The sequence below is a fragment of the Branchiostoma belcheri genome, unplaced genomic scaffold (genome assembly GCF_001625305.1).
Source record: "Branchiostoma belcheri isolate BF01 breed outbred unplaced genomic scaffold, Haploidv18h27 scaffold20, whole genome shotgun sequence".
In the NCBI taxonomy this organism is placed as follows: Eukaryota; Metazoa; Chordata; class Leptocardii; order Amphioxiformes; family Branchiostomatidae; genus Branchiostoma; species Branchiostoma belcheri.
The window spans coordinates 3,526,087-3,550,961 of NW_017803491.1; the positions used below are offsets into that span (position 1 = coordinate 3,526,087).

The 24,875-nt window shown below is 42.8% G+C and overlaps 1 protein-coding gene and 1 pseudogene across 1 annotated transcript; one reads left to right on the plus strand and one right to left on the minus strand.

Annotated features, from left to right (window-relative positions):
* Positions 1-1,588: 1,588 nt before the first annotated feature.
* LOC109469106 lies at positions 1,589-11,549 on the plus strand (annotated as a pseudogene).
* LOC109469329 lies at positions 11,111-24,631 on the minus strand. The gene is made up of 16 exons (XM_019767833.1): positions 24,502-24,631; positions 23,954-24,081; positions 23,343-23,493; positions 22,923-23,026; positions 21,461-22,547; positions 21,153-21,205; positions 20,831-20,928; positions 20,135-20,235; positions 17,150-17,277; positions 16,582-16,738; positions 15,707-15,807; positions 13,296-14,496; positions 12,992-13,086; positions 12,723-12,835; positions 12,255-12,343; positions 11,111-11,909 (listed from the first exon to the last, which is right to left on the minus strand). Exons 1-16 carry the CDS (start codon positions 24,577-24,579, stop codon positions 11,826-11,828), a joined length of 3,768 nt encoding a protein of 1,255 aa, XP_019623392.1. The 5' UTR covers positions 24,580-24,631; the 3' UTR covers positions 11,111-11,825.
* Positions 24,632-24,875: the final 244 nt, after the last annotated feature.

A 24,875-nucleotide genomic window follows, 5' to 3' on the forward strand; every position in this document is an offset into this window, starting at 1 on the left:
TAACAGGGGTACTTTACCTTATGGTAGTCACAATAGTGTTCTCTGTCGTCTTTGTTACATACATATACAAACTATTGAGTGTTTTCTATAGATCCATACAGAGTCTGCTTGCTTCGCATGAGCGGTAAACCGCCTTCAGGCAAAACACACCAGTTTTGTACAAGTACAAGTACAAGTACAAGTAAAAGTACAAGCTTAAGCTGTGTAATACCGGACTTAAGGTTTGAACCACTCACACCGGGAATTAAGGAAAGCTACTCTTTTCGATAAGTGCGGTGGGTGTGGCTCTCCCCAAAACACGGTACCTCAAATTAACGTCCTATCAGAAGGACGTGCCTAACCAAAGCTAGGTACCCATTTCCACCTGAGTGAAGTGAGAAGAGTCGTGTAAAAATTTTTCCAAGGGCATAAGATCGGTGACATGGGTAGGATTCGAACCCGGTACCTCTTGGTCCTGAGCCTTTACCGTTTACCCCACATGGCCCCACGAGTTCACAGGTCCTTCCACATTCCACACAATTACCTCTGACTCCTAAGTCGTAAATGAACGATAATCATATGGTGACATGGCATGTTCAAATCTACAGACGGTGACATGGCATGTTCAAATCTATATACATGTCACAAGGTGCCTCCTTTCTTTCCGCTGTTCCGTTGACATTAAAGACAACAAAAGCAAGTACTGAAATACAAACGTATGATGTGAACCGACAAAGCCGAGATGACGTGGACCTTGTGTGACCAGCCCTCGGGCGTAAGCTAACACACTCAGTAGTAGTGGGTTGCCAACCATGTCATTGCTGTAAGTACCTTCCTGTTTTTTTTCGATGTTCTGCAATGAGTCGTCAAGAACAATTGTTTCCTCGCTGTACCACGCGTATTTCCTGCTTTACAGATATCCCACTTTTTGGATATTTTGCTACGCTCTGGTTAAAATTATCCATGTCATTCGTGGAAACGTGTAAACATTGTTGTTCCTGTGGTGTTTATATTTTCCGCTGAATTACGCAGGAAATGGCGTGTTAATGTTAGTGGTAGTGTAGACCCGGGATCCAAGGTTCATCATGATCAGATGTGTGCCCCGAACGCGTGCGATTTCCTTTTGCCTGTGCCAACATACAGGATGTCTGTGCGTTGGTCCATGTACATATCCATATCCGTATATCCGTTTGCCACCCTTCCATGTAACACAACAACCTTCACAGATCCACGGCGCATCAGCAGCAACAGGTTATGCTTCGCTGCACTATCTGTCACATCTTATTGTTGCATACCTAGCTGCACTCCACCTAGCCTCACTCTATGTTGTGTACTGATCCCTACTGTACTTGGTGGCGACAACGAATCCCACCACCAACTTTGTTTGATAACTCTAGTACTTGAAGGCATAACTATTTCTTGTTCGTTTCTGAACAAGTATTAGGTAGTAAGCAATTTGTACGTCTAACAGGATATTAGTCATTTAGTCTTAATTTGCCTTCCAAGGTTAAGAACATAAATCAACTGCAGGCGCCGTCACTATAGTGGAATGATAAGCCTTTATGTCCACCCATGTGCGTGTTGATGTTTGTGCTCTAGTTGAAAGACACTTCAATAGTAAAACCATGGAGGGTCAACAGAACATCATCGTCGTCATGCTGGTGACGAAAGATCAAGTTGATGGTCTGGGGGTGTCTCTGAAGCGCCGTGCGGCAGGACATGGTAAGGTACATGTAGTCATCGAGGAGGTGATCCGAGGCGGTCCTGCTGACCAGACCGGGATGGTCCAGCCAGGGGACACCATCGTCGCTGTAAACGGGCAGGACATCGAGAGCCTGTCGTACCAGGAGGCGACCCAGGTCATCAGAGACATCGAGCCGGGCAAGTCGCTGGAACTTGTCCTCCGCGGACCGAAGTGGTTCCACACCTACCTGGAAACCGTCCGTCTGAGCACCGGTCAGCTCAAAACCGTGCGGGTCACCAGGCCGAGCGGGCCCATCGGCGCTCTCACACTCCTCATACAGCGCATGAGAGGCAACACGTTCAGCACACGAGCCATTCCAAAACTTGACAATCGAGCCGACCTCTACTTACAACAAAAGACCGTTGCGGTACAAGACAACGTGATCAATAACATCCCCAACGGTACCGTGGCGAACGGATGCCCGGTAAATGATCATGAGCAGGACGCGACAATGGCTGAACCAGCAACCACCATGGCAAGCAGGCCGGTGCGGCTGACGAATTGGCTGAACGGAACGACAATGCATGACACCCTGAACATGAAAGGAATCAGCGTAAGAGCTTAACTTTTTTTATTGGTTTAAGAAAAATAATCAACCTGAAAAACGTGACATTTATGATTGCCTCATCTCTGAAAATAATTAATCGGAAAACAATAAACAATCCAGGTCTTTGGCCTTCATAGATCTAGAGCTACAATTGTATAATCAGAAATTCGTGATTATTCTGTGCATGAGATGTGCTAACTAGTGCCAGAGTCTCTAAATGTTCACTGCTCCATTCAAGGGATTCATCTATCAAGTCACAATAAGAGCCAGCATAAGAGTTGGCAACTTGTTCATCTTATCTAGGTGAACCCGTGCTCTGACGGCAGATGTCTCGGCCCGCTGATGCGACCGCGACCGTACACAGCACCCGGGTACTTCCGACCGAAGGAAGAAGTCCTCGAACAGGCAAAGAAGTTCATCTTCGAATACTATGCCTCCCTGAAGAGGTTTGTGTTGTTGTTTTTTTTTTTTAATGTTCAGTTTCTTATTAGTAACAAAGAAGTAACATAAATTTGGGAACCATCCATCAATACCTAATTGTCATCTCACGAAATATATAGTTGCATATAAGTAATATATAGTAGAGGTTTGTGTTGTTAAAATCTTGTTTATAATGATTGATTGTATTGTTTGGCTCATTTATTTTTTGATAGTTGATTTGTTTGACGTTTAATTTACCAACGTTAATATGTCACCATCTTATCTACACCAGGTCTGACGTTGCTGACCGTGACAGACGTTGGAGGGACGTCCAGGTACAGGTAGAGGAGAAGAGTGTGTATCACCTGACGTATGAAGAGCTGGTCTATGGCGCCAGGACGGCGTGGAGGAACTCACCCAGGTGTATCGGACGTATCCAGTGGTCCAAACTACAGGTGAGAAGAAGAACCCACAAAATGATATTATCAAGAAGAATATATTTTGATCTGATGGAAAGTGTTGAACAGGGAGTAACCATTTTTTTCTCTATTTTTGGAAGGTGTTTGACGCTCGTGACATCACAACAGCCCAGGAAATGTTTGAAGCTATCTGCAGACACATCGAATGGTCCACCAATGGTGGGAATATCAGGTACATGAAACTCATCCATCAACAGTGTGGGGTCCCGGACTGAAGTTATCATCAATTGCCTTTTATACTGAAAAATATGGAATTGTAAAATATTGCTCGAGTACTCTTAAACACAGTTGAGCTGGGCACTAAATTAAGAGACCCTTATTGTGGAAGGTCTTAGAGGTCAATATACAGAAACCAACTAACATCATGCTGTTGCCATATATTGCAAAATTGGCTGTTTCATTCACATCAACCCCAGGTCGGCCATTACCGTTTTCCCGCCACGCACGGACGGTCGTCATGACTACAAGGTGTGGAACGGACAGTTCATGAAATATGCCGCCTACCAGCTGCCTGACGGGTCCATCCTCGGCGATCCCATCAACCTCGACTTCACAGAGGTCAGGCAGGAACGGAAAATGTTCCTGTTCTAACTTTTAATATCCTAAACCTTCTGCTGTCAAAGTCCTTCTCATTGTTGTGTTTACGTCAAAAAAGTCTGCTGTACAGCTTGCATTCCAGATCAAGGCATGTATGTTTACGTACTTCTTGTCTATTCCAGGTCTGCCAGGCCCTGGGCTGGAAGGGGGCGGGCACACGGTTCGACATACTGCCGCTGGTTCTGTCTGCTAACGGGGATGACCCGGAGTGGTTCGACATCCCCAAGGACATCGTCATGGAGGTCAACATCACACATCCCAAGTCAGTCTACATTTTAGGGCAATCGTGCAATTTCTTGCACTGTTGTATATGCACTGACTATAAACTTTCCCCATAGTATTAAGTGGTACTGTCTCCCTGTCTCTCTGACTAACAGTGTCCTTTCCGCCATAGGTACGACTGGTTTGAGGAGTTGGGTATTAAGTGGTACTGTCTCCCTGTCTCTCTGACTAACAGTGTCCTTTCCGCCATAGGTACGACTGGTTTGAGGAGTTGGTTATTAAGTGGTACCGTCTCCCTGTCTCTCTGACTAACAGTGTCCTTTCTCCCATAGGTACGACTGGTTTGAGGAGTTGGGTATTAAGTGGTACTGTCTCCCTGTCTCTCTGACTAACAGCGTCCTTTCCTCAATAGGTACGACTGGTTTGAGGAGTTGGGTATAAAGTGGTACTGTCTCCCTGCCGTATCCAACATGTTGTTTGACTGTGGCGGTCTGGAGTTTACAGCGGCTCCCTTCAGCGGCTGGTACATGGGGACGGAGGTGGGGAGGGACCTGTGTGACGTCAACAGGCTCAACATCACCGAAGTATGAATTCATTACAGTCGTTATATTGACAGTCAAAATTCACAAAATAATAGAAGGAAACTAGAAAGGTAACATTTCAAAGCAAATGCATAATCTTTGCCTTCGCATATGGATTGCTCCGGTAATTCTTACTCAAAAACATTATCATGTATGGTCAGACAGGAGTCTAAATTCCTTCTGCTATAAAATTGCAACATGATGTAAACCAACACCAGTTACCATGGTGACAGACGTCTGGTTCAGGTCATTGGCCTTATTTATTTGGAGAAGAAGAGGAAGAAGAAACAGAGCAAAATGTTTCCTTTGGTCATTTTTACTACTCACAATTTCTGCTTAAGTCTTCTGTGTAGGTTATGTTTGATAAACATATATCTGATTTCTTCTGACAATAGGAAGTAGGGAAGAGGATGGGCCTGGACATCGCAAGAAACTCCTCCCTCTGGAAAGACGCCGTTCTGGTGGAGGTGAACATCGCCATCTTGCACAGCTTCCAGGTACTGCAACCCATTGTACGTGCGTGCATACGTCAATGCATGAATCTAATTCTAGTGGCAGTATCAACATCATGTGGTAAAGAAGAAAAGAATATCTTATATAATACTACTATTAAGATTATCTTATATAATACTACTACATTTCGTAAGGACGACAAGTCCAAGCTGTCCAAACTATGTGTAATGTTCGCAACTCTGTTGATGGCTTTTTTTGTCCAGCAGAATATCATAACACTACCCGTATCAAGATTTTTCATCATATAGAGCAACAACGTGACAATTTTGGATCACCACACGGCCTCAGAGAACTTCATCAAACACCTGGAGAACGAACAGCGCCTGCGCGGAGGCTGCCCTTCAGACTGGGTGTGGATCGTGCCCCCCATGTCAGCGTCTCTCACCGAAGTTTTCCATCAAGAGATGGCGAACTACCATGTGAGACCGTCTTTCGAATACCTGGTAAATACTGTACATCTGTCATCTGAACTCTTGTTCTGTTAGTGCTATAGTTAACTTTGAGTGAATCGCGCCTCGTGTCAGCAAAGTGGGGAAATGAAAAGTTGAATTAACTGTTCCACTATCGTGTTTGTTTGCTTGTTTGTTTGTTTTTGCTTATTGTATTCATAAACCATAGAAAGACGCTTGGTTGGTACACCTTTGGAAAAAGACACCGAAACACCCAGCCCTTCTAAAGTACGCCTACGATGAAAACCCCAGAAGGAAGTACCGTCTGAAGGAAGTGGCTCTGTGAGTTTTACTTACTGTTATGCACTTAAGGAAACTTCGTAAGTTGTATTATCCTCTCATTTGGATAAGCTGATTAGCATGGTTGTCAGCTGAGCATGGTGGTTGTCAGTTTTGTCCACAAATCTAAATCTTTATTTACAAAACAGATATTTCTGAAAAGAAGATGTTATTATAATTCAGAAGTACTATACAGCATCATACAGCCATGTTAAACACCGTGTTCCCGTTGCCGTTGTTCCATCAGGGCGGTAAAGTTTGCTGCCGTGCTGATGAAGAAGGCTCTCCACAAGCGGGTGAAGACCACCATCCTGTACGCCACAGAGACCGGCAAGTCGGAATCCTTCGCGACGTCTACACTCGGGATCTTCAAACACGCTTTTGACGCAAAGGTAGGTAAAGTTTCAGTGTTAGAAGTTATTGACAGATGGTTTTAGCACGTATGACTTGTTTGTCAGGTACTCAGCAGTGCACAGAGTTTATCTGCACTGAAATGACTGAAAACATCCCGCCGTTCTTCCTACAGATGATGTGTATGGACGAGTACGACATAACCAACCTGGAGAAGGAGGATCTGGTCATCGTCGTCACCAGTACGTTTGGGAACGGAGATCCACCGGACAACGGAGAGGTCAGGACAACTGAAACATGTTATCTTCAAGAACTTGCTGAATTCATGCTACACCATTAAAATTAAACTTAGTTTTTTTCCTGATAACTTTGGGCAATCTATCCAAACCATGTCCCTGCCCCAGAAATAGATAATATCTTACCTTTAGTAGTCAGGGTTTGTCTCAACATTTCTCAATTGGGCTACTTCTTTTTAGCTTCTTCCATTCCTAATGAGTTATGATGTCTGTTACGTTATTGACAGGCTTTTAGCCAAGCTTTGCTCCACATGAGGCACCCTCCCGGCAAAAGGAAGCCGTAAGTTATAAAATATATAATCTTCAGTAACAATTAACATGTGAAAATTGTTTACTTGTATTACGAAAGATAATGCTTGGTCGAGAACATATACATACTTATACCGAGCTGCATGAATACACGGTCCTTACTTACTCCAGCGGCAGTGTACGGAGGGTAAGCAGTATCTCCAAGGCCTCCTACCGGCGTCAGCAGAAACTGCTGCGGCAGCTGCGGGACGGCGGGGCGCTCGGCAAAGTCCGGTAGGCATGTGATTGTAACCTGCAGCTGTTGGCCCTGAAAATTTCCAGTACCTTACCTATTGTCTTGAGCATCTACAGTGATACGTGGTGATTGTGTAATTTGATTTTGAATGTATTGACGTTTCACTTTGATGGTTTTAGTTGGAGTTATCCTTTGCCCGGAGAACAGTTGATCGGATTTTGGGAGGACGTGAAGACGAGGTAAATGTCACCAAATCTATAATCATTTCTAGATCTGCTCCCTTTTTTTCGTAGATACACAGTATTTGCACTGGGATCCAGTGCGTACCCCGAAAACTACTGCGCCTTCGGCCACGCCATCGACACGCTGTTTGAGGAGCTGGGAGCAGAACGGATCCATCCTGTGGGGGAAGGAGACGAACTGTGTGGACAGGAGGAGTCCTTCCGGGCCTGGGTCAAGGGCGCCTTTAAGGTACATATTTTATAAGATATTGGACGTTAGATAGTTTGCGGGAGTGGTCCAGAGTAGTAGGTGACTGTAGGTCTACTCAACACCGTTGTACAAAAGCACACGGGATCACGCATTTGGTATACAGTAACGTTATGTACAAGTATGGCAGGTTTGGTAGAACATGTCTGACTAGTTACTAAGTAATGAAACAGCCCCTCTCTGAAACAGTCTGCATGTGAGAGGTACGACGTCGGCCATGACGTCAACATGGAGGAGGCGAACGCGTCCCTTCTCGGCAGTGACTTCAGCTGGGCGCCTGGGAAGTTCCGTATCGTACAGACCAAGGGACTGCCGGAGACAGACATCCTGGAGGGTGAGATGGATTTGTTTCATCACTTCCGTTTGCGTTTTTCACATTGTCCTTACTTAGTCAGTCATATCTAGTTGAAGTCTTTATGAATTATTATATTATACATAGGTAAAACTGCACGGGCTGTATTCTAACTTGCCATGTCCCTGGATCATTACCAGGTCTGTCCAAACTGCATCGCAGGACAGTTGTGTCCAGTACAGTCATTTCCAGAACTCAGCTACAAGCTCCGGAGTCCAGGTAGGGAACAGAAAGATGAAGTCTGATAAAGGTTACCATTCAACAAATGCCATAACTTTTCAAGGGGTATATTTTGCGCTGCGAAAATTCTACAGAAATATGTGTAAATGTGCCCCCCTCCCAGCCGACAGACCTGCCTGGTGCAGCTGGAGACACACGGAGCTCACGAGCTGAAGTATGTTCCCGGGGATCACGTGGCCATCTTTCCAGCCAATGAGGACAGACTTGTGCAGGCGATTCTGGACAGACTGGAGAAGGGAACAAACCCCGACGCCGTCATTCAGATAGAAGCACTACAGGAGAAAAAGTCCCCAGCAGGTAAGTAATGTGTACATCAGTCATGTTTCATATTTTGGCCGTCATTTACGTCGGAAAGAAATGCTGACACGATTTCTTTGTTCGGAAGGTTTGGTCAAGACATGGACGCCCCAGGACCGGCTGCCGCCATGTTCTTTGCGCACGGCACTATCACGTTACCTTGACGTCACCACCCCGCCATCACCCCAGTTGCTCCTGTACCTGGCGATGCACGCGACGTCAAACAGGGAGAGAGCGGAACTCCAGGCTTTGGGCAAGGTTCACGATCGATAGTTCTTTGCTTGCCTGATGGTATTTCGTATATATCATTTTTCAAGTTTGCAGGGTCTCAAATTTTCCATGATAATTCAGGAGTACAAGGGACAAACTTTCTGACAGAAATAGTAAAAATGATAAGTCATCATCAGTGTCTGATTTTGCCGCTCCAGGGAGGTCTCAGGTACGAGGACTGGAAGTTTGAGGTGGCCCCGACTCTGCCCGAGCTGCTGCATGACTACCCGTCCCTACAGGTTCCACCCGCCCTGCTGCTCAGTCAGCTGCCGGTCCTGCAGCAGCGCTACTACTCCATTAGCTCCTCCCCACACATGTACCCGGGCCAGATCCACGCTACTGTAGCCGTGGTCAAGTACAGGACGCGTGGTGAGTCTAGATATGATACACTAACCATCAGCTTCTCCCCACACATGTACCCGGGCCAGATCCACGCTACTGTAGCCGTGGTCAAGTACAGGACGCGTGGTGAGTCTAGATATGATACACTAACCATCAGCTCCTCCCCACACATGTACCCGGGCCAGATCCACGCTACTGTAGCCGTGGTCAAGTACAGGACGCGTGGTGAGTCTAGATATGATACACTAACCCTACTCCATCAGCTCCTCTCCACACATGTACCCGGGTCAGATCCACGCTACTGTAGCCGTGGTCAAGTACAGGACGCGTGGTGAGTCTAGATATGATACACTTACCATCAGCTCCTCCCCACACATGTACCCGGGCCAGATCCACGCTACTGTAGCCGTGGTCAAGTACAGGACGCGTGGTGAGTCTAGATATGATACACTAACCATCAGCTCCTCCCCACACATGTACCCGGGCCAGATCCACGCTACTGTAGCCGTGGTCAAGTACAGGACGCGTGGTGAGTCTAGATATGATACACTAACCATCAGCTCCTCCCCACACATGTACCCGGGCCAGATCCACACTACTGCAAAGGTCTTCAGCCTCATTCACTAATGTTGTATAGCAAAGGCTTCATGACAATTGCTCTGTCACATAGTCTAATATCTAAATATGACTTACCAAATATGTTTTTCAGGTGGTAAGGGTCCGGAGCACAACGGTGTGTGTTCTAACTGGCTCAACACCGTCAAAACCAAAGAGTCCGTGCCTTGCTTCATTAGAACGTAAGATATCTCTATCATTCATGTACGAGCCTGAAGCGTTTTTATTTAATAAAGTTTGAGAGAGAAAAATCTATGGAATATTTTATCATTAATTGCACAACAACAGATATTTATCATTCATCATATACGATTCTTTCCACACTTTTTCAGGGCCAAGAATTTCCACCTTCCTGCGGACCCCTCCCTCCCTGTCCTGATGGTAGGTCCCGGGACAGGCATCGCCCCTCTCAGGAGCTTCTGGCAGCAGAGACAGGTGGACATCAAGGCTGGTAAGGGGGTGGAGACGACATTTGTGCCATGTGTCCTGTGATTATCTGAATATCAAACGGTTTGGTTTACTTCTCAGCAACATATTAAAGAACACCACAATAGGGAAACATCATACTCATGTAAAACCCTTAAGTAATCCGTGGTTAACAGCTGTTACACCTATGTTTACAGGTACCACGTCCAGACGTCCTCCAGGTGACATGACCCTGGTGTTCGGCTGTAGACAGTCCATGGTGGACCACATCTACAAGGAGGAGACGGCCCAGGCTAGGAGAGACGGAGCCCTGACAGACATCTACACGGCTCTGTCCAGGGAACCTGGGACAACTAGGGTAATACTATGTTAACTCGCAAATCAAGACTTGGCCCTCATCAACTTGTTGTGTTGTCAGCCTAGGTAGAAATTGGCACCACATTTGTCGCTGCAACTACTTCATACTCAAAGCCTGAACTACCAAAAAAGCGGTCCACATCAGCATATCTATCGAAAAGACGGATAGGAATTTTCCAATTGTACTTTGAGTAAATTTGTGTTCACTAATTCACTATCACTGTTCACTATTTTTCTACAAGACGTACGTCCAAGACATCCTTCGCGAGCGGATCCCCAGGAAGGTGCTGGACCTGGTCCTGAGGGAGGGCGGACATGTCTACGTGTGTGGTGACGTCACCATGGCCACTGACGTCTGCGAGACAGTTCAGCGAATCCTGGTGAAGCATGGCGGGATGTCTGCCGCCAGGGCAGAGGACTTCATCAATAACATGAAGGTACAGATGTATAGAACAATACGTTCCATGGTAACCCGTTATATATAGCTCACACCTGGTTGTACAATTCAACAAACCTAAATCAGTGATGAAAAATTAGGTATTAACCTATTTTATATTTTCTATATCTGAAAAACCCCTGGTTTTGAAACTGTTTTTAAAGTCTTTTTTTAGAATATTAAGATCTTACACACCTTGCATAAAAATATAATTCAGCTAGAGACAACATATAAGATAACACACACAAACAACGTACACATGTACATCAGAGTCTTTGCCACTTTATTGTATGCCCACAGGATAACAACCGCTACCACGAGGACATCTTTGGCGTGTCCCTGAAGACACGTGAGGCCCAGGGTGCAGCGCGCAAGAGGATGTTACGTACTTCCGGTGTACAGGTAAGAGCCGCCATTTTGACAACACTAATCATGGTTCAGTCATTTGGTCCACTCATGCTTAAAAATGTGACAAGAGAATGATATATGGGAAAATCTCTTTAAAACAAGCAAGAGCCTTAGCCTATAAAATGTACTCAATCATAACTAGGAATATTGACACAAAAACTACAAAGTAACACTTTGTTTCCAAATTATTGTTATTCCACTTTTCTGGTAAGTTTTTGTCAGTCATGGTTGTGGTAAGGTTACATAAGTGAGATCTCCAAAGTTATCAGTACAAGTGTGGTCGTCATATGATGCACTGGAAACCTTTTTGTGGCAGCAATTCACGTTGCTGGTAATTCCATGTTTTCTTCCTTTATTTTCAGTCACCGATAAATGAGGTGGATCAAGATACTCACTTGTAATTGCTTCACTTCAATTGCTTGAACTCTGCGAAGGACATTTGGATTCAACTTGAAGTATATGAAATTACAGCAATAGACTATTTTTGTATTTTCAACTTTGTTTTTGTCTGCTGTACAGGACTGGCAAAGCTTAAGTTGCGTATAGGTAGCTTTTCAAAAGTACACAGAGCATCAGCCTTGAGCCAAAAGCGTATGTATTAACGGCGTTTGGTCGTTTTGCCATTTGCAAGTTGCAGTTCATCTAACAGTCGTCAGGCGTATCTGTAACCATCTATGTCCATCATTTTCTTGGCCCTGATCGAGTCATAGATGAACTCTTCAAACAGTATCGGAATCTGGAAAAAAGATTATATTTGTATTCTTGCTGTTACTTTGTCCATCTACCGTTATTTTGTCACATATACAAAGTTTACATTTACATGTACAAGATATTACCATATTTCTACCAAACACATGCACTTTATATAGATGCTTATTTTTTAGGTGAGGTGATTTTTCATTTAATATCAGTCATGGACTAATAAGTTGGGTCAACTTGTATGATATTGTCAATATGATAATTTTTTGTAACAATTTAAAAAGCTTTATTTTTTGTGTTCTGGCTGGAAACACAACGATTGTGATAACTACCAGCTCTGGAACAATTATAACCAATTAGAAATCTGTATCATCATTTTTACCTTGTTTGCCTTTGCGTCCCTGACCTTGGCTGTGTTCTTCTCATATTCCTTTTTGGTGCAGAGCAGAACGGATTCAAACATGAACGGAACTGTGGGGATTCAAAATGGTCGTTGTTCAGCATTGTCATCAATTGAAATGAACTCACCAAAAGAGTTACATTTGGAACCGCATATCTCACTATGTTGTAACAATATCTAGGTATGCCACAATTACTTTACGTTTGAGACTGCATTGTTATCAGTGTCACATAGCTTTAGTGCACAATGAACCGGTCATAATTGTCCTCATGAAAAAGACAGACGGCCATCAAAACGTCGGCTTCTGTTGAACAACTGGTTCTTGTAATCATACAGAACTTTGGTATTCAAAAGGGTGAAGATGGCAATATGATGATATGGCATTGCCACTGAAATAATAAAAAAAATTATGCTAACGTAAAACCAAAAATGATGCGCATGCGTACTTACCTGGCGTGCCGCCATGTTTGATGATTAACTCCTTGATAGTTTCCTGAGATCCCATTTTGTTGCCATCCGCAATCAGCTTATCAGAAAGGGTAAACTTTCTGTTCTTGAAAATTCTATAAACAAAACAGAATTAAGGAATTAACACAGTGATAAGAAAATTTAAACTTCTCGTTGTCATTGGCTTTCTTAATAATGTTTTTTTCTGCACTTGCGTTACAATATGAATTTTTATTAGGGATAATTATATTGATTAATTTATCAAATCGCACCTTGTTGTAAGGACGGCCTTTGTGTTCCTTTTTGCCTCCACGCACATCTTCTTCACGGTTTTGGGAGACTTTGGGCCCTTCCGTAGATTCACAATCTGTACAGAAAAAAAATGAAAATCGATTACTCATGTACAGTTAGCATGGTCTTTGATAGATTAAGTCGTTATGTGTTGTATGATATCAAAGTTCGTGTCATTTCTTGGTGGTTATCATTATACAAGATATCCTTTTAACCTGTTCCCTTATCTTCTCATTATCTATTACTCCCCAGCTCCATTATGGGATAATAGATATATTTCCTTACAGCTCTGTACTTCTGTATGCTTCTCTCGACTCTTGGTGGAAGGTACGGTCTGTTGTGCCCGCCAAACACTCCGCCTGCAGTTGGCGACTCGTTCGCTAGGGATGACTCCATGGCCTTCATCCTGGCCCAGTGACTCTCCTGTGGGTCTTCGAGTAGCGTGACGCAATAGCCGAGGCTGTCAATCATCGTCGCCGCGAAGTTGCCGACGACCGTTCGGGAATCTTCGTCTGTTATCGTTCGAACTTCGCTCTTGATGCGCTTGATCTCGTCGATCCCGCCGTTTACCAAACGCAGCGAGTACGAGTAGTCACGATAGTCTACGAACTCTGCTGCCCTGTTGATGGTGCCCACGGTTACCATCCTGCAATCTTCTTGCGCGATTTTTACAACTGCCTGTTGAGCTCTCTGAACGACGTTCACGTCAGACTGGTGGTTAGAATCTGAGTAGGCTACAACGTACATTTCTGCCTCCGTCGGTACGCGTAGACGTCTTGTTCTTCTGTCCATCCTTATGTGTGCGGGTGTACGTGCGCCGCTGTTGTGCCTTCTGCCATTGTTTTCTTTTGCGGATAGAGCACCGTTCCTTCCTGTGTTTTCATGATTGTCGTTTTTCAAGATTTCTGCCATCGATGTTGACTTGAATGGAATCTTAGTCAAAATCTCTCTCTCGACATTTTCTAAGTCAAGGTACTCAATATGCACTTCCATGACGTCTTTGTTCTTCAATGACTTCTTGTAGTCCTTTGGAAGAAGCAAAGAGCAAGGGATGTGCTTCAACATGTCCGCAGATATGTCGTGTAGAAAATACTTAACGGTTTTGTCGTTACTCTCTACACACGACACCATGAAAGGACTGAACATTTTCAGCGTGTCAAAGGTCACTCCGTTGAGCGTGCGCAGTGCGATGCGGATGTTGGAAACGAGGCAGGTCTCGCGGAGGAAGATGGGAATCATCATGTCCACCTCAAAATCCGTGTCGTCACTAAGCCAGAAAAACGCGTCACTGCCCATCGTCTGGGCCACCTCGCAAAGCAGCTTGGGACGGTAGTCGCCGATGGTGAATGAGGTGATTGGGAGGCAGACGCCCTCCCCAAGACCGGCCATTTTACTGTTGTACTCCCGTACTAGTTCCTCGGCGTCAGTGATCCCTTGGTTAGCCTGCCCGTCTGTGAACAGGATGATGCCGTTGTGGAAATGAGACCTGTCAAGACAGACAGACAGACAGTCGCTCAAAAATTTCATAGAATATCAAGAGTGAAAAGAAAAAAAAATGTAATCCACAATCAGTTTGATATTAGAACGGTAGTAATATAGTAATAGTATTATAGTACAATATAATTAGAGTTCCCCGATCTCATACCTTCGCCAAATGTTAATCTTTATGACTGACAAATCATACATTAGATTATTCCCCCTGATTTAACAAATAGGAACCTAATTTTCATGAATTATATCATTTTGTCATAATCTCAACCAAAAGACAGTCTTATATTAACAAACAATGCATTCTAGCATTTCCTTATAAATTATGCAAATGAGGTCCTGATTTGAGTAAAGTATGTTTAATGATGTTCACCCTCAACTTAACTTTCAAATACCTCAAGTATGAAATTCCAGGCAGTTATCATTACATAATTATAAAATTTCTCATTAATTATGCAAATTAATTTATCATTAACATAATCAATATCTGCCTGTGTTTCTCTCGTTGTCAATTACCAATGTCACAAGCTTCAATTGTCTTATCATGGAATGCAGCTGATTTATAGAATTTCTCCATAAATTATGCAAATTACATCCATATTTGCATAATTGTCACATAATTATATTAAGCATCACGTAAGCTACCTACATACCAAAAATCACGACGATCCGTCAACCGGTTCTTGAGTTATCCCCTTTTCAATATTTTCAAGAATATATCCCTGCAGTTTCAGAGCAAGCCGCTAGGGGGACCAAACTCACGTCACTTCTTCCCCAGCACAAGAGCTACCTACCATCCAAATTTCATCACCATAGCATGTCTAGATCATGAGATATCAAAACCGGAAGTTCAGCTGCAGTACCATAACAAGCCGCTAGGGGGTCCAATATCTAATCATTTTGAGGTCTCATCAAGACCTACCCACCTATCAAGTATCAAGACAATCCATCAAGGCCTTCTCAAGTTATCGTGTTTACAGACACACACACACACACATACACGAACGCCTCTGAAAAAATAACCTTCTTGGCGAAGGTAAATATAGAGACAATATTATAGCAGCTATTCGACAATAGTTATACTTATTTACAGATTTATTGCAGGATATCTGTGTATAGTGTATGTTTCACCAATGCTAATCTCTTATCTTTACCCAGATGTAGCTACCTTTTAGTTACATATATAAGAGAAGTATTAGCAATCTTACCCACTGCTTCCTTTGAACATACTGATGGCTGTCAGGATTCCATCACTCAGGTTTGTCTGCCCACGTGTCTCGATGTTTTTGATCTTTTCCAGTGCAGATTCCTAGATAAAAAAATGCCTGTTTAGGATGTTTATTCATTTCACAGTTTTTAAAAATGTTTTCTATGGAATTTATAGCTGTATCACTTCAAGTTTCCAAATATTTTCTTACCTAACTCACATGTGATTGTGAAAAATTATATTACACCGTAGTTAGATTAATAAAGTAGTACACAGAAAAAAATTCGGTTCCTCAAAAATGTTTCAAAGATCAACACACAGAGTTATATATTCTCCTTTTCACGGTTCCCAAGTGATTAATTATTTATATTACATGTGCGTACCATGCGATTATGTATTGCTCTCAACTTGCTTCACAATCAACAAAGAAAATTAGATAAATGTCGTCTTGTCGTGCGATGTCGTATGGCGTCATGAAGGTTTTGTCCTTGGTTTAGGCCGTGTTGATTTGATTATATGGATGACATCCTCTGGGAACCCCAAAACTGACACGAGCGTGCGAATAAAAAATGGCTTTCATTGTGAAATCTACATGGTCATGAAGGTTTAACAAATGACACAGAATATGGTATGGCGAATAATTTATTCTTCAATTTCATTTCTTTATACATTGTTGTCTTTTTCGTTTGATTTTGGCATTCTACGACATTGGTATCGTTTTCAAATCTTTTTTTTTGCAACTTGCGGTATATATTTTCTCATTTTGAAACTGTTTTGTACGATTCACAGTATGGTTGAAACGGCCGAAAATTCTTGCGCGCGCAGATGTCATCCATATAATCAAATCAACATGGCCTTAGTAACATGATATCTCACCCGTCCGCGGGAGTCCATCTTTGTCATGGGCAGGACGACCTTGGCGTCATCAGCGAAGGTCACAATCCCCATGTTGTCCTCGTCCTTGAAGTCCTTCACCATCAGCTCAGCAAAGATCTGCATCCGCTGGATCAAAGTCAGTTTGTCCAGCCCAATCCTGCCATAGAATCGAAAGAAACTCAAGTTCGTTTTGACGTGTACAGTGTAACCATTTGTGATGTCATTGTCACTGGGTGTATTGTCTCTTCTCTTCTCTCTGTTACACTATTGTATTGGTATGAAAGAATGGAGTTCTAAAGCCTTTCAATATTCACTAGAAAAAATATCCATGTATCCATGTCATATGAGACTTTCATCCAGCAACACCATCCTCCTACATAACTGGACGGGTTCGCATTGTCCTATGATGCTGGTGCATTCTGATACATACTACTAGATAACTACTACAACAATTTTCTATCTCACTCAAAATCATTTTCGTATTCAGTCCCCATTGTCATTCAAACAGCGCATAACGCAAGGATCGTCGTGCTTTTAGGGTGGGGTGGGAGGGAAAGCTTTGTATCACCTTTCGTCCATGCTGTAGCTTTCATCGATCACCGCAACGAAACGTAAAGGTGTCCTCTGATGACCTGACGCCTCCAGACGTTTTTCGTCTGCGCTCAGCTCCAGCAGAACCTTCATTTGTGGAGGAGACTGATAAAAAGAACAAGTATCATGTATACAGCCGCTGATGGTCTGCACTTACAAGCAGTGTAAACATCAAAATGGGTATAGCGTGATGTCTATGTCATTTAACCTAATCCAAACAGATTACTTTGCCAAACCTTTTTAGTCGCCTGAAAGCAGTAGTAAGTCAGCTGAAGAGGTTCCTTCTCGTTTGTCGTGTCCGCCATCTTGGAAATTTCGTTCCACCAACTGTGATGCAAAATACAAGCTGTGTGAAGATTTTTTTAAGTAAGTAAAGGCAAAACAATTTATCATTTGTACACTTAAAAGTGTGTTGAAAGTACTTTTATCCGTCCGTCCAAGGTTAAAAATGAAATACATAAGAATTGAAATAAATTCATAGCTGTGTACGAATGTGCTACCACCACGGATACCGAGGAAACATCACGTGATACTAGTAATCTCTAAGTGGCATAGCAACACGTTTTAACACGGTAAGGCCACACCGCCTTAATTTCATGGATGACATCCTCTGAAGAACCCCAAGCTCGGGCGCACGGGCGAATAAAAAAAGTTCCGGCCAAAAATATATAGAAATGCTACTAAACCACGGGAATACGTACAAAGCTGGTATTGTCATTTTACGGCAATACATAGCGACGTATACGACAAGCCGGCATATGCTGGCTTTTGGGGAAATTTATGAATCGGCACTGTACATTTGAATTGAGTTCTTGAGTCGTGGTGCTTCGACAGAGTTACCTCCAGAGTTCGTACCATAAAATTAGGCCGGTGCGGCCAAAGATCCAAACTACTTGTTCCCGTGTCAAATTTGCCGCGGGCACACATCGCGGTTCCGAATAACATCGGCGAGTACTGGTGTTTGTTGTTCTACTATTTACTCAAGCATAACGGGAGTACAACACAGTCATACAAAACACTACACTCGCCTGTGTGTCCTCCTAGTAACCACGTTTTGTTGTAATTTTCCACATTACCACTAGGAGGGGGGAACAGAGCACGTGCATCTATTTTGTGGCGTCCAGCTCTCTACTTAAATGTCACATTTGAAACACACTCATACACCTGTACGAAGTACATGTGCGTACAGGTGTATCTCGGTAAAACTCTCTATATTCACACGTGTTATTTTTACAGTCTATCACCATGTTACTTCAGTGACCACGAAGTAGTTAAATCTTTTTAGATTGCCACATAAACCCAAGGCTACTATTCCTTTTGAGAACACAACACAATGTATGCTTACCTCTTTTTTTACGTCGATATATATATAAGTGTTGACCGAGTGTCGAAGACAGCTACCTGGGTAACCCTGTCAGGGTGCGATCCCGTCTGCTACCGTTCCAGTGAATTCTAATGACCCCACAAACGGTCTCTATCCACGGCGAGTCATGCTTGAAAGGAGCTTAAATATACCGGGATCGGGTTTAGTAAAAGGACACTTGCTACAGAAACATGGTCCACCGCGTCGCTAGGTTACGGCGTCGTCTTTGATTGACGGCGACACAACACAAAAGGGGGCCTAGGGCCACAAAGACATTCCATGCTTGAGATAAAGGCCCGACACTGGCGGACGAGCACGCTATAAATTAAAGACACATGTTACACATGTTTTGTCTTGTATCTCTGCCGTGAGCTTCTTCGTGTGACAACGTGACAATGCTTTAAAGAGAGTACACTATTTACTATTGTTAGCAATTTGAAGTTTTTAACAACAGATACGAACTGGGATGGGGAATTCTCTAAGTCAGACTTCATGTATGTGCATTGCATATTGTGCGAAGGCTTGCTGTAACAAGAAGAAATCAGTATATTTGATGCCTGAGGTTATTTGCCATTTTGATACCCGATTTATTTTCTTCTCAAGGGAAAATGTAGTCTTTACAGATTCCACTTCTGACTTATGTTGGAAATTTCCAAGGTTCCACAAGTTACTGTACAAAATCAAAAGACAGATACAAGTCAGGAACTTTTAAATTTGAATACAGAGTTATCAAAGTGTCTTGTAAAAGTTGACCTAATTGTAACCCTCTATCATAGCGTCCTCTCCAAATACTCCACACAAACAATAACAAACTGACAAATACTGAAATGATCTCTGAATGAAATTTTATCATTCATTATCAATATAAAATTAAATAGTTATATCCATGAATTTTTCAGCTATAATAATTATTTTGACAACATTAATGGGCTCTTTGTGTCTCCTGCACTGCGAGCATTGGTCTAGTCAAATGAAAATTCGCTAACGATTCACCAGAAGATACCAGTACGAAATGACTACATACCCCCTGGACCTGGTCTGTGACTATAACTTAAAACGTATATTACTAGTAGTAGAACTTGTTAAAGTTAAAATGAATGGCGTCTAGATCAATCTGTAGTCTCGAAAGTCCAACATCTTTTCTTGTTTGACTGATTCGTGGATGTACTCTTCAGACACGATGGGAATCTAAGGGAAGCAAATAAGCCGTCAATTACTTGTAATAAAGTTAGATGACGCCGTAAATCAAAGACATGGATATATAGATCCTTTTAAACGTATACTTAAAAGTATAATGCATTAAATAATCATAATTTTGTAGCTAAGAGTAGACGGAGATCAAAGTGTATGAGACGAACAGGGAGATTATCCTTATTTCACAATGTCGTCGAAAGCAATATTTGCCCATGATAAGAAGATGGACCTTATATTGCACGACAACTGTTATACAAGGTACAACGTATTGCAACGACTACTGAACTTAGTACAAAAAGAAAAGTGTATAGAACATATATGATGATCGAATGAGACACTGGAATCGATGGAGAGAAAAATAATGAAATCCATGCAAGCTCAGTTTACACTTATGATGTGTAATACCTGATTTTCCAAGGCGTCTCTGACTTTGACAGATTTATCATTGAATTCTGCCCTTGAGCACACCAGGATGTTGTATGCAGCTTTGTTTTTCACGAAAGGCACTAAAAGAGATATACGATAGATGTAGAATTACGAATTACCAAGAAACAAAATGTGGGTAACTTTTTAGTTGATACGAGTATACTTTTGGGTGTTGATTTACGTACTAACACATTGATAACAATATACAAGGATATATAAGTCATAGTACGAAATAAAAGTGCCAACTGTTTTAATTAAAAACATAATATGTCATAATCATAACCTTTAGCATGGTATATGCACTTTCAGGGCTGCTAAATTGGCACTTAAACAGCACGATTCCTAGGATTTACCACACAGAAGCAACGACCGCTTTCTTTGCTTGTTTGCCCCGAAACAACCTCCACCAGGCCTTTCTACGGGAATACGGATCGTAGAATTCGGCAAGAAAAGAGAGTAAAGTTGGCCAGGGGAGGTTGTTTCTTTCCCCTATGGCAGTAGCCTGAGTGTCAGCCTTGTTAGCTTCCGTCCGCTCCCCAAGATCCGCTCCCCGCCAACGACGAAAGCTAACAAGGCTGACACTCAGGCTACTATGGCGGCCAAACTCCCTGGTAAATATTCTCCTATATAGAGCCAGCGTAGTTAGTCTGGTAGAGACAACCCGAAATGTCATACCTGGATTTCCGCCGTGCTCAATGATGAGTTCCTTGATCTTCTCCTGGGACGACTTGCTCAATTTCTCGGACACGGCGACGTGTCTGTCCTTAAACGTCCTAGGCAAATCATTAAAACATTAATGATCTATTATCATTCAAAGATAATAAAAGGCTTTTTCCTTGAAGTTTATACTAGGACTGTTAACAACCGTCCAATTATGTTTAAGAGATAGATGTCAAATTGCAAGATAATAAAGTTAACATCTCACACTAACTTTGAACGTTTTGCACATAGCATAAATGTGTCATTGAGTGCATCATCTACTACATGTTTTACTCACTTCGGCTTTGGAGGAGGTTTCTGCTTCTGCTGTTGCTTCTGTTGATCAACGATCTGACAAATGACAATGAAAGTGTCTGCAGTAAGTCTGTCATAACAGTCAATAGTTTTCTGAATTCAATAATTTATGTACGACTGAGTGTTATGGAATAGCTCAATTTTTTTAAGAGGAAGCTATCGGAATGCCTAGTATCAGTATCGCACAAAACATAAGTTGCAAAGGTTTTGAATAACAAATAAGACTATGAAATTTTAAGCATCCCTCAATCTTGTAACGGTAAACTTTAGAAAACAATATATATTAAATACCTTTCGGTAATTCTCCAATTCTGCTTCCATCGCTGGCGGGGCAAACGGCCTTGCCTCTCCAGGGAAGATTTTTCCAGTCGTCGGGCATTCGTTGGCTAATGACGACGCCATGGTCTTCATGGTATTCCAGCCGTCCGGCCTCCCGGCATCGATGATCGTCAGGCAGTGGTCCAGAGCCTCGATCATGGCGTCCGCCCGCTCACACGTCACCACCGCTGGCTGCCCCGACAAAACTGTGTTCACCTCTGTTTTCCTCTGCTCAATGTCGTTTGTGGTCTCCTGGATCGCATCCTGCGCCATGATGACTTCGTCTTTGCCAAAATAGTCAGCAGCGTTTTTGATTGTCAGCACTGCCATCGTCCGCCACTCTTCCTGGGCGATCTTTGCGATAGCAGTCTCTGCTCTCGTTATCTCTGTAATCGCCATGGGGACGTTTGAGTCCATGTACGCTATCACCTTATTGTCTGATGGTGTCGTTTGTTGTTTGGATTTCTTTCTCAGTTCTGCAAGTGTGACGTTGGTGAACGTGATGATGAGGCGCAGTTCCCGAGGTGCGTTGTTGTAGTCCCTGTATGTGACGTGCACCTCCATTATAGGTTTGTCCTTCATTTTCTTTTCCCGGGCGTGCATGGTGATGTAACACGGCAAATGTTTAGCCATATCGGCAGAAATGTCGTGTATGTAGTACTCTACCGGTGATGAATCCGACTGCTGAGTCGAGAGTACCATTCGATCAGACGCCATCTTGGTGAGATCGAAGGTCACGCCACTGAGAGGCTGCAAGGTCACGTGGACGTCTGAAACGAGGCTGGTCTCGCGGAGGAAGAACGGGATCATCATGTCCGTTTCAAATGTGTCCATGTCGTTGATCCAGTAGAACGCGTCGCTGCCTAACCTTTGACTTATTTCCAGGAGAAGGTCGGGTTTGTAGTCGCCGATGGTGAGTGTGGAGATGGGCAGACAGAAGTTGCTGCCTAATGTCTGCTGTATGGTGGAGTTAAAGGCAGAAACGATGCCGTCTGCATCCGTTATACCCTCGTTAGCCATGCCATCCGTGAACACGACCATCCCGTTTCGGTACTGTGTACTGTTTCAAAGACAAAACAAAAGAATTCCAACCTAAAAATCCGTGAAAATGGAAAATTAGGATGTGTGTACATGACTATTTCTTTGACCGCACGGTGAACGGCTATATTGTACCTAATACATATAACGTTACATGTACCTGAACTTGATTTTGATCAAGTGGTCATATATCCTGTCATGCCAGCGTGCAAAATCACAGAAATTTATCAGTAAAATATTCCAGAAGTCATATTTGTGGCATCAATATTCTGACAGGGGTCGGGCCGACCTAATATACTCACATGCACACTTTAGAAGCAAATGCTAGTTGTTGTATTTAGGAATGGTGCATTATACTTGTAGAAAAAGAGTTTAGAAATAAAAAAAATGCACTAACCCCTCGTCTGCAACACCAAAAAGCTTCACTCCGGTGAGGATGCCTTCGCTCAAGTTCGTCAACGTCTTTGCACTCAGTGATTGTATACTTTGCATGGCAGCTTTCTGCGAGAAAATGACGCTCATTATCTACAACCACATCAACGACAACTAGACCTGGTATCCATGAAATTACGGCGGGCTATTTCACAATAACGCACTGCCCCTCTAAAAAGTGATAAAAGGGATTAAAAAAAGTCCTGTACAATTCCTAGAACTCTTGCAGACTGCACACTGCACACAATACTGCACCATAAGCTCACCTCTGAGGCGTCGCCAAAATTGGCACACACGTATAGCTGTAGACATTCGTATATCTGTTCTCATACTTTAACATTCATCATGTAACTGTTTCTGTTATCAAGTCGTCTAAACAACAAACCTTTCCGTCATTGTCCATTTTTGTGATGGGCAGTAACACTCTGGTTTCGCTGTCAAATCCAACAATCCCCAACATGTCCTCTGCCTGCATTTTCCGCACCAGGACTTGGGCGAATATTTTTACCTTGTAGATCAAGGTTTCGTTCCCAATCCTAGAATAGTGTCAGAGATAGTCATGCATTTATGTGAGCATGGATTTTACCTTGGCAGGATTTGTTGCAATCCAGAATAATACAGAAGTCAATACAGAAGTTATTGAAATTACAGAAATTACATCTTTGAATAGATATATATATCACAACAATCGATGTTACTAAATATCAAATAGAGGGTTACTAAATATCACCTAAACATCTTCAGCAAAATTGCAGTAAAGCAATCTATGTCCACCATGCTTAAAGACTGGTCTTGCGTAGCTTGTACTTACTATACAAACATTGTGTGTTTCTTCTAAAGGCGGTTTGCCCGTTATTTTACACAAATGTAACAATGAAACAGTGCGCTGAAATGAATTCCCTGACCAGCAGGTACTGTCATTCCATGTCCTTTTTTTACCCGCTGGATGTTCTTCGGCAAAGGGAATATTTTTAATGAAAACAAAGAAGGACTTACTCTGACGCCATGCTGCCACTTTCATCGATGACAGCAACGAAGCGCAAAGGTATTCTCGTTTTGTTCGATGATGTAGTTTGTAGTTCCTCTGCGGTCAACTCGATAAGGGACTTAACTTGCAGCGGTGACTGTAAATATAAGTTTCACAGCATGACTTACATGTGGATTTTACTAATGTTTACGTTGTATTCTTTTCAAAGAATGGTACCTTCAAGGCCACAATACCCGCTCTACTATAGAGTTCCCTTTAAAAATGCAAGTGCTTGTATGTACAATTGTGACATTTACAACTATATACACGTGTCTACTACATCGATATACATGTACCTACAAACAGTCAATTAAATACAAATAATACCTACATATAAACAAGTGGGTACGAATATCAGAAAGGAACTTACGTACCCGTAATATATGCATAATTCAACATGTTGAGGCTAACTTACCCTATTACACTGCTGGCTATTAGATTTCAACAGTTTTGACGCTCTTGCCTATCTGTACACAGTAATTATAATATAATGTGTGTAAACAACGCTTAGTCTCACCTGGTCTTTCACGACTGTGCAGTAGCAGTTTAGGTGCAAAGGATCCTCCAAACCTCCGGCTGAACCCGTGACGGCCATGTTCTCAAGCTTTTACAAACCACCACAGAAAGTATCAAGTGTCTGGTAGTTAGTAAAGTAACATGAGAAAGTACATGGCCACCAAGTTCCACCTGTTAATAAGTTTTAGCCGAGTTCTTACAAACTTTGTGACATAGTTGCCCTTGGTGTATGTACACATGTAGCAGAGGGCACCCACAACAGACCGTCACATGCGGAGAGACGTACAGTACTGTTTACCAAAGCACGGGTATCGCGAAGGTAATAATGGTGTTCTCAAAGGCACCGCGGGGGCAAAATAAACATATATTATTACA

What these genes read in the sequence shown, in the direction of transcription:
- LOC109469329 (XM_019767833.1), bottom strand. Translation starts at nt 24,579, where the DNA reads ATGGCCGTCACGGGTTCAGCCGGAGGTTTGGAGGATCCTTTGCACCTA. An exon ending in AAACCTCCTCCAAAGCCGAA is followed by an intron (nt 20,929 to 21,152) that starts GTGAGTAAAACA and finishes TGATTTGCCTAG; the next exon opens with GACGTTTAAGGACAGACACG. An exon ending in GGGACGCAAAGGCAAACAAG is followed by an intron (nt 11,910 to 12,254) that starts GTAAAAATGATG and finishes TCTTTTTTCCAG; the next exon opens with ATTCCGATACTGTTTGAAGA.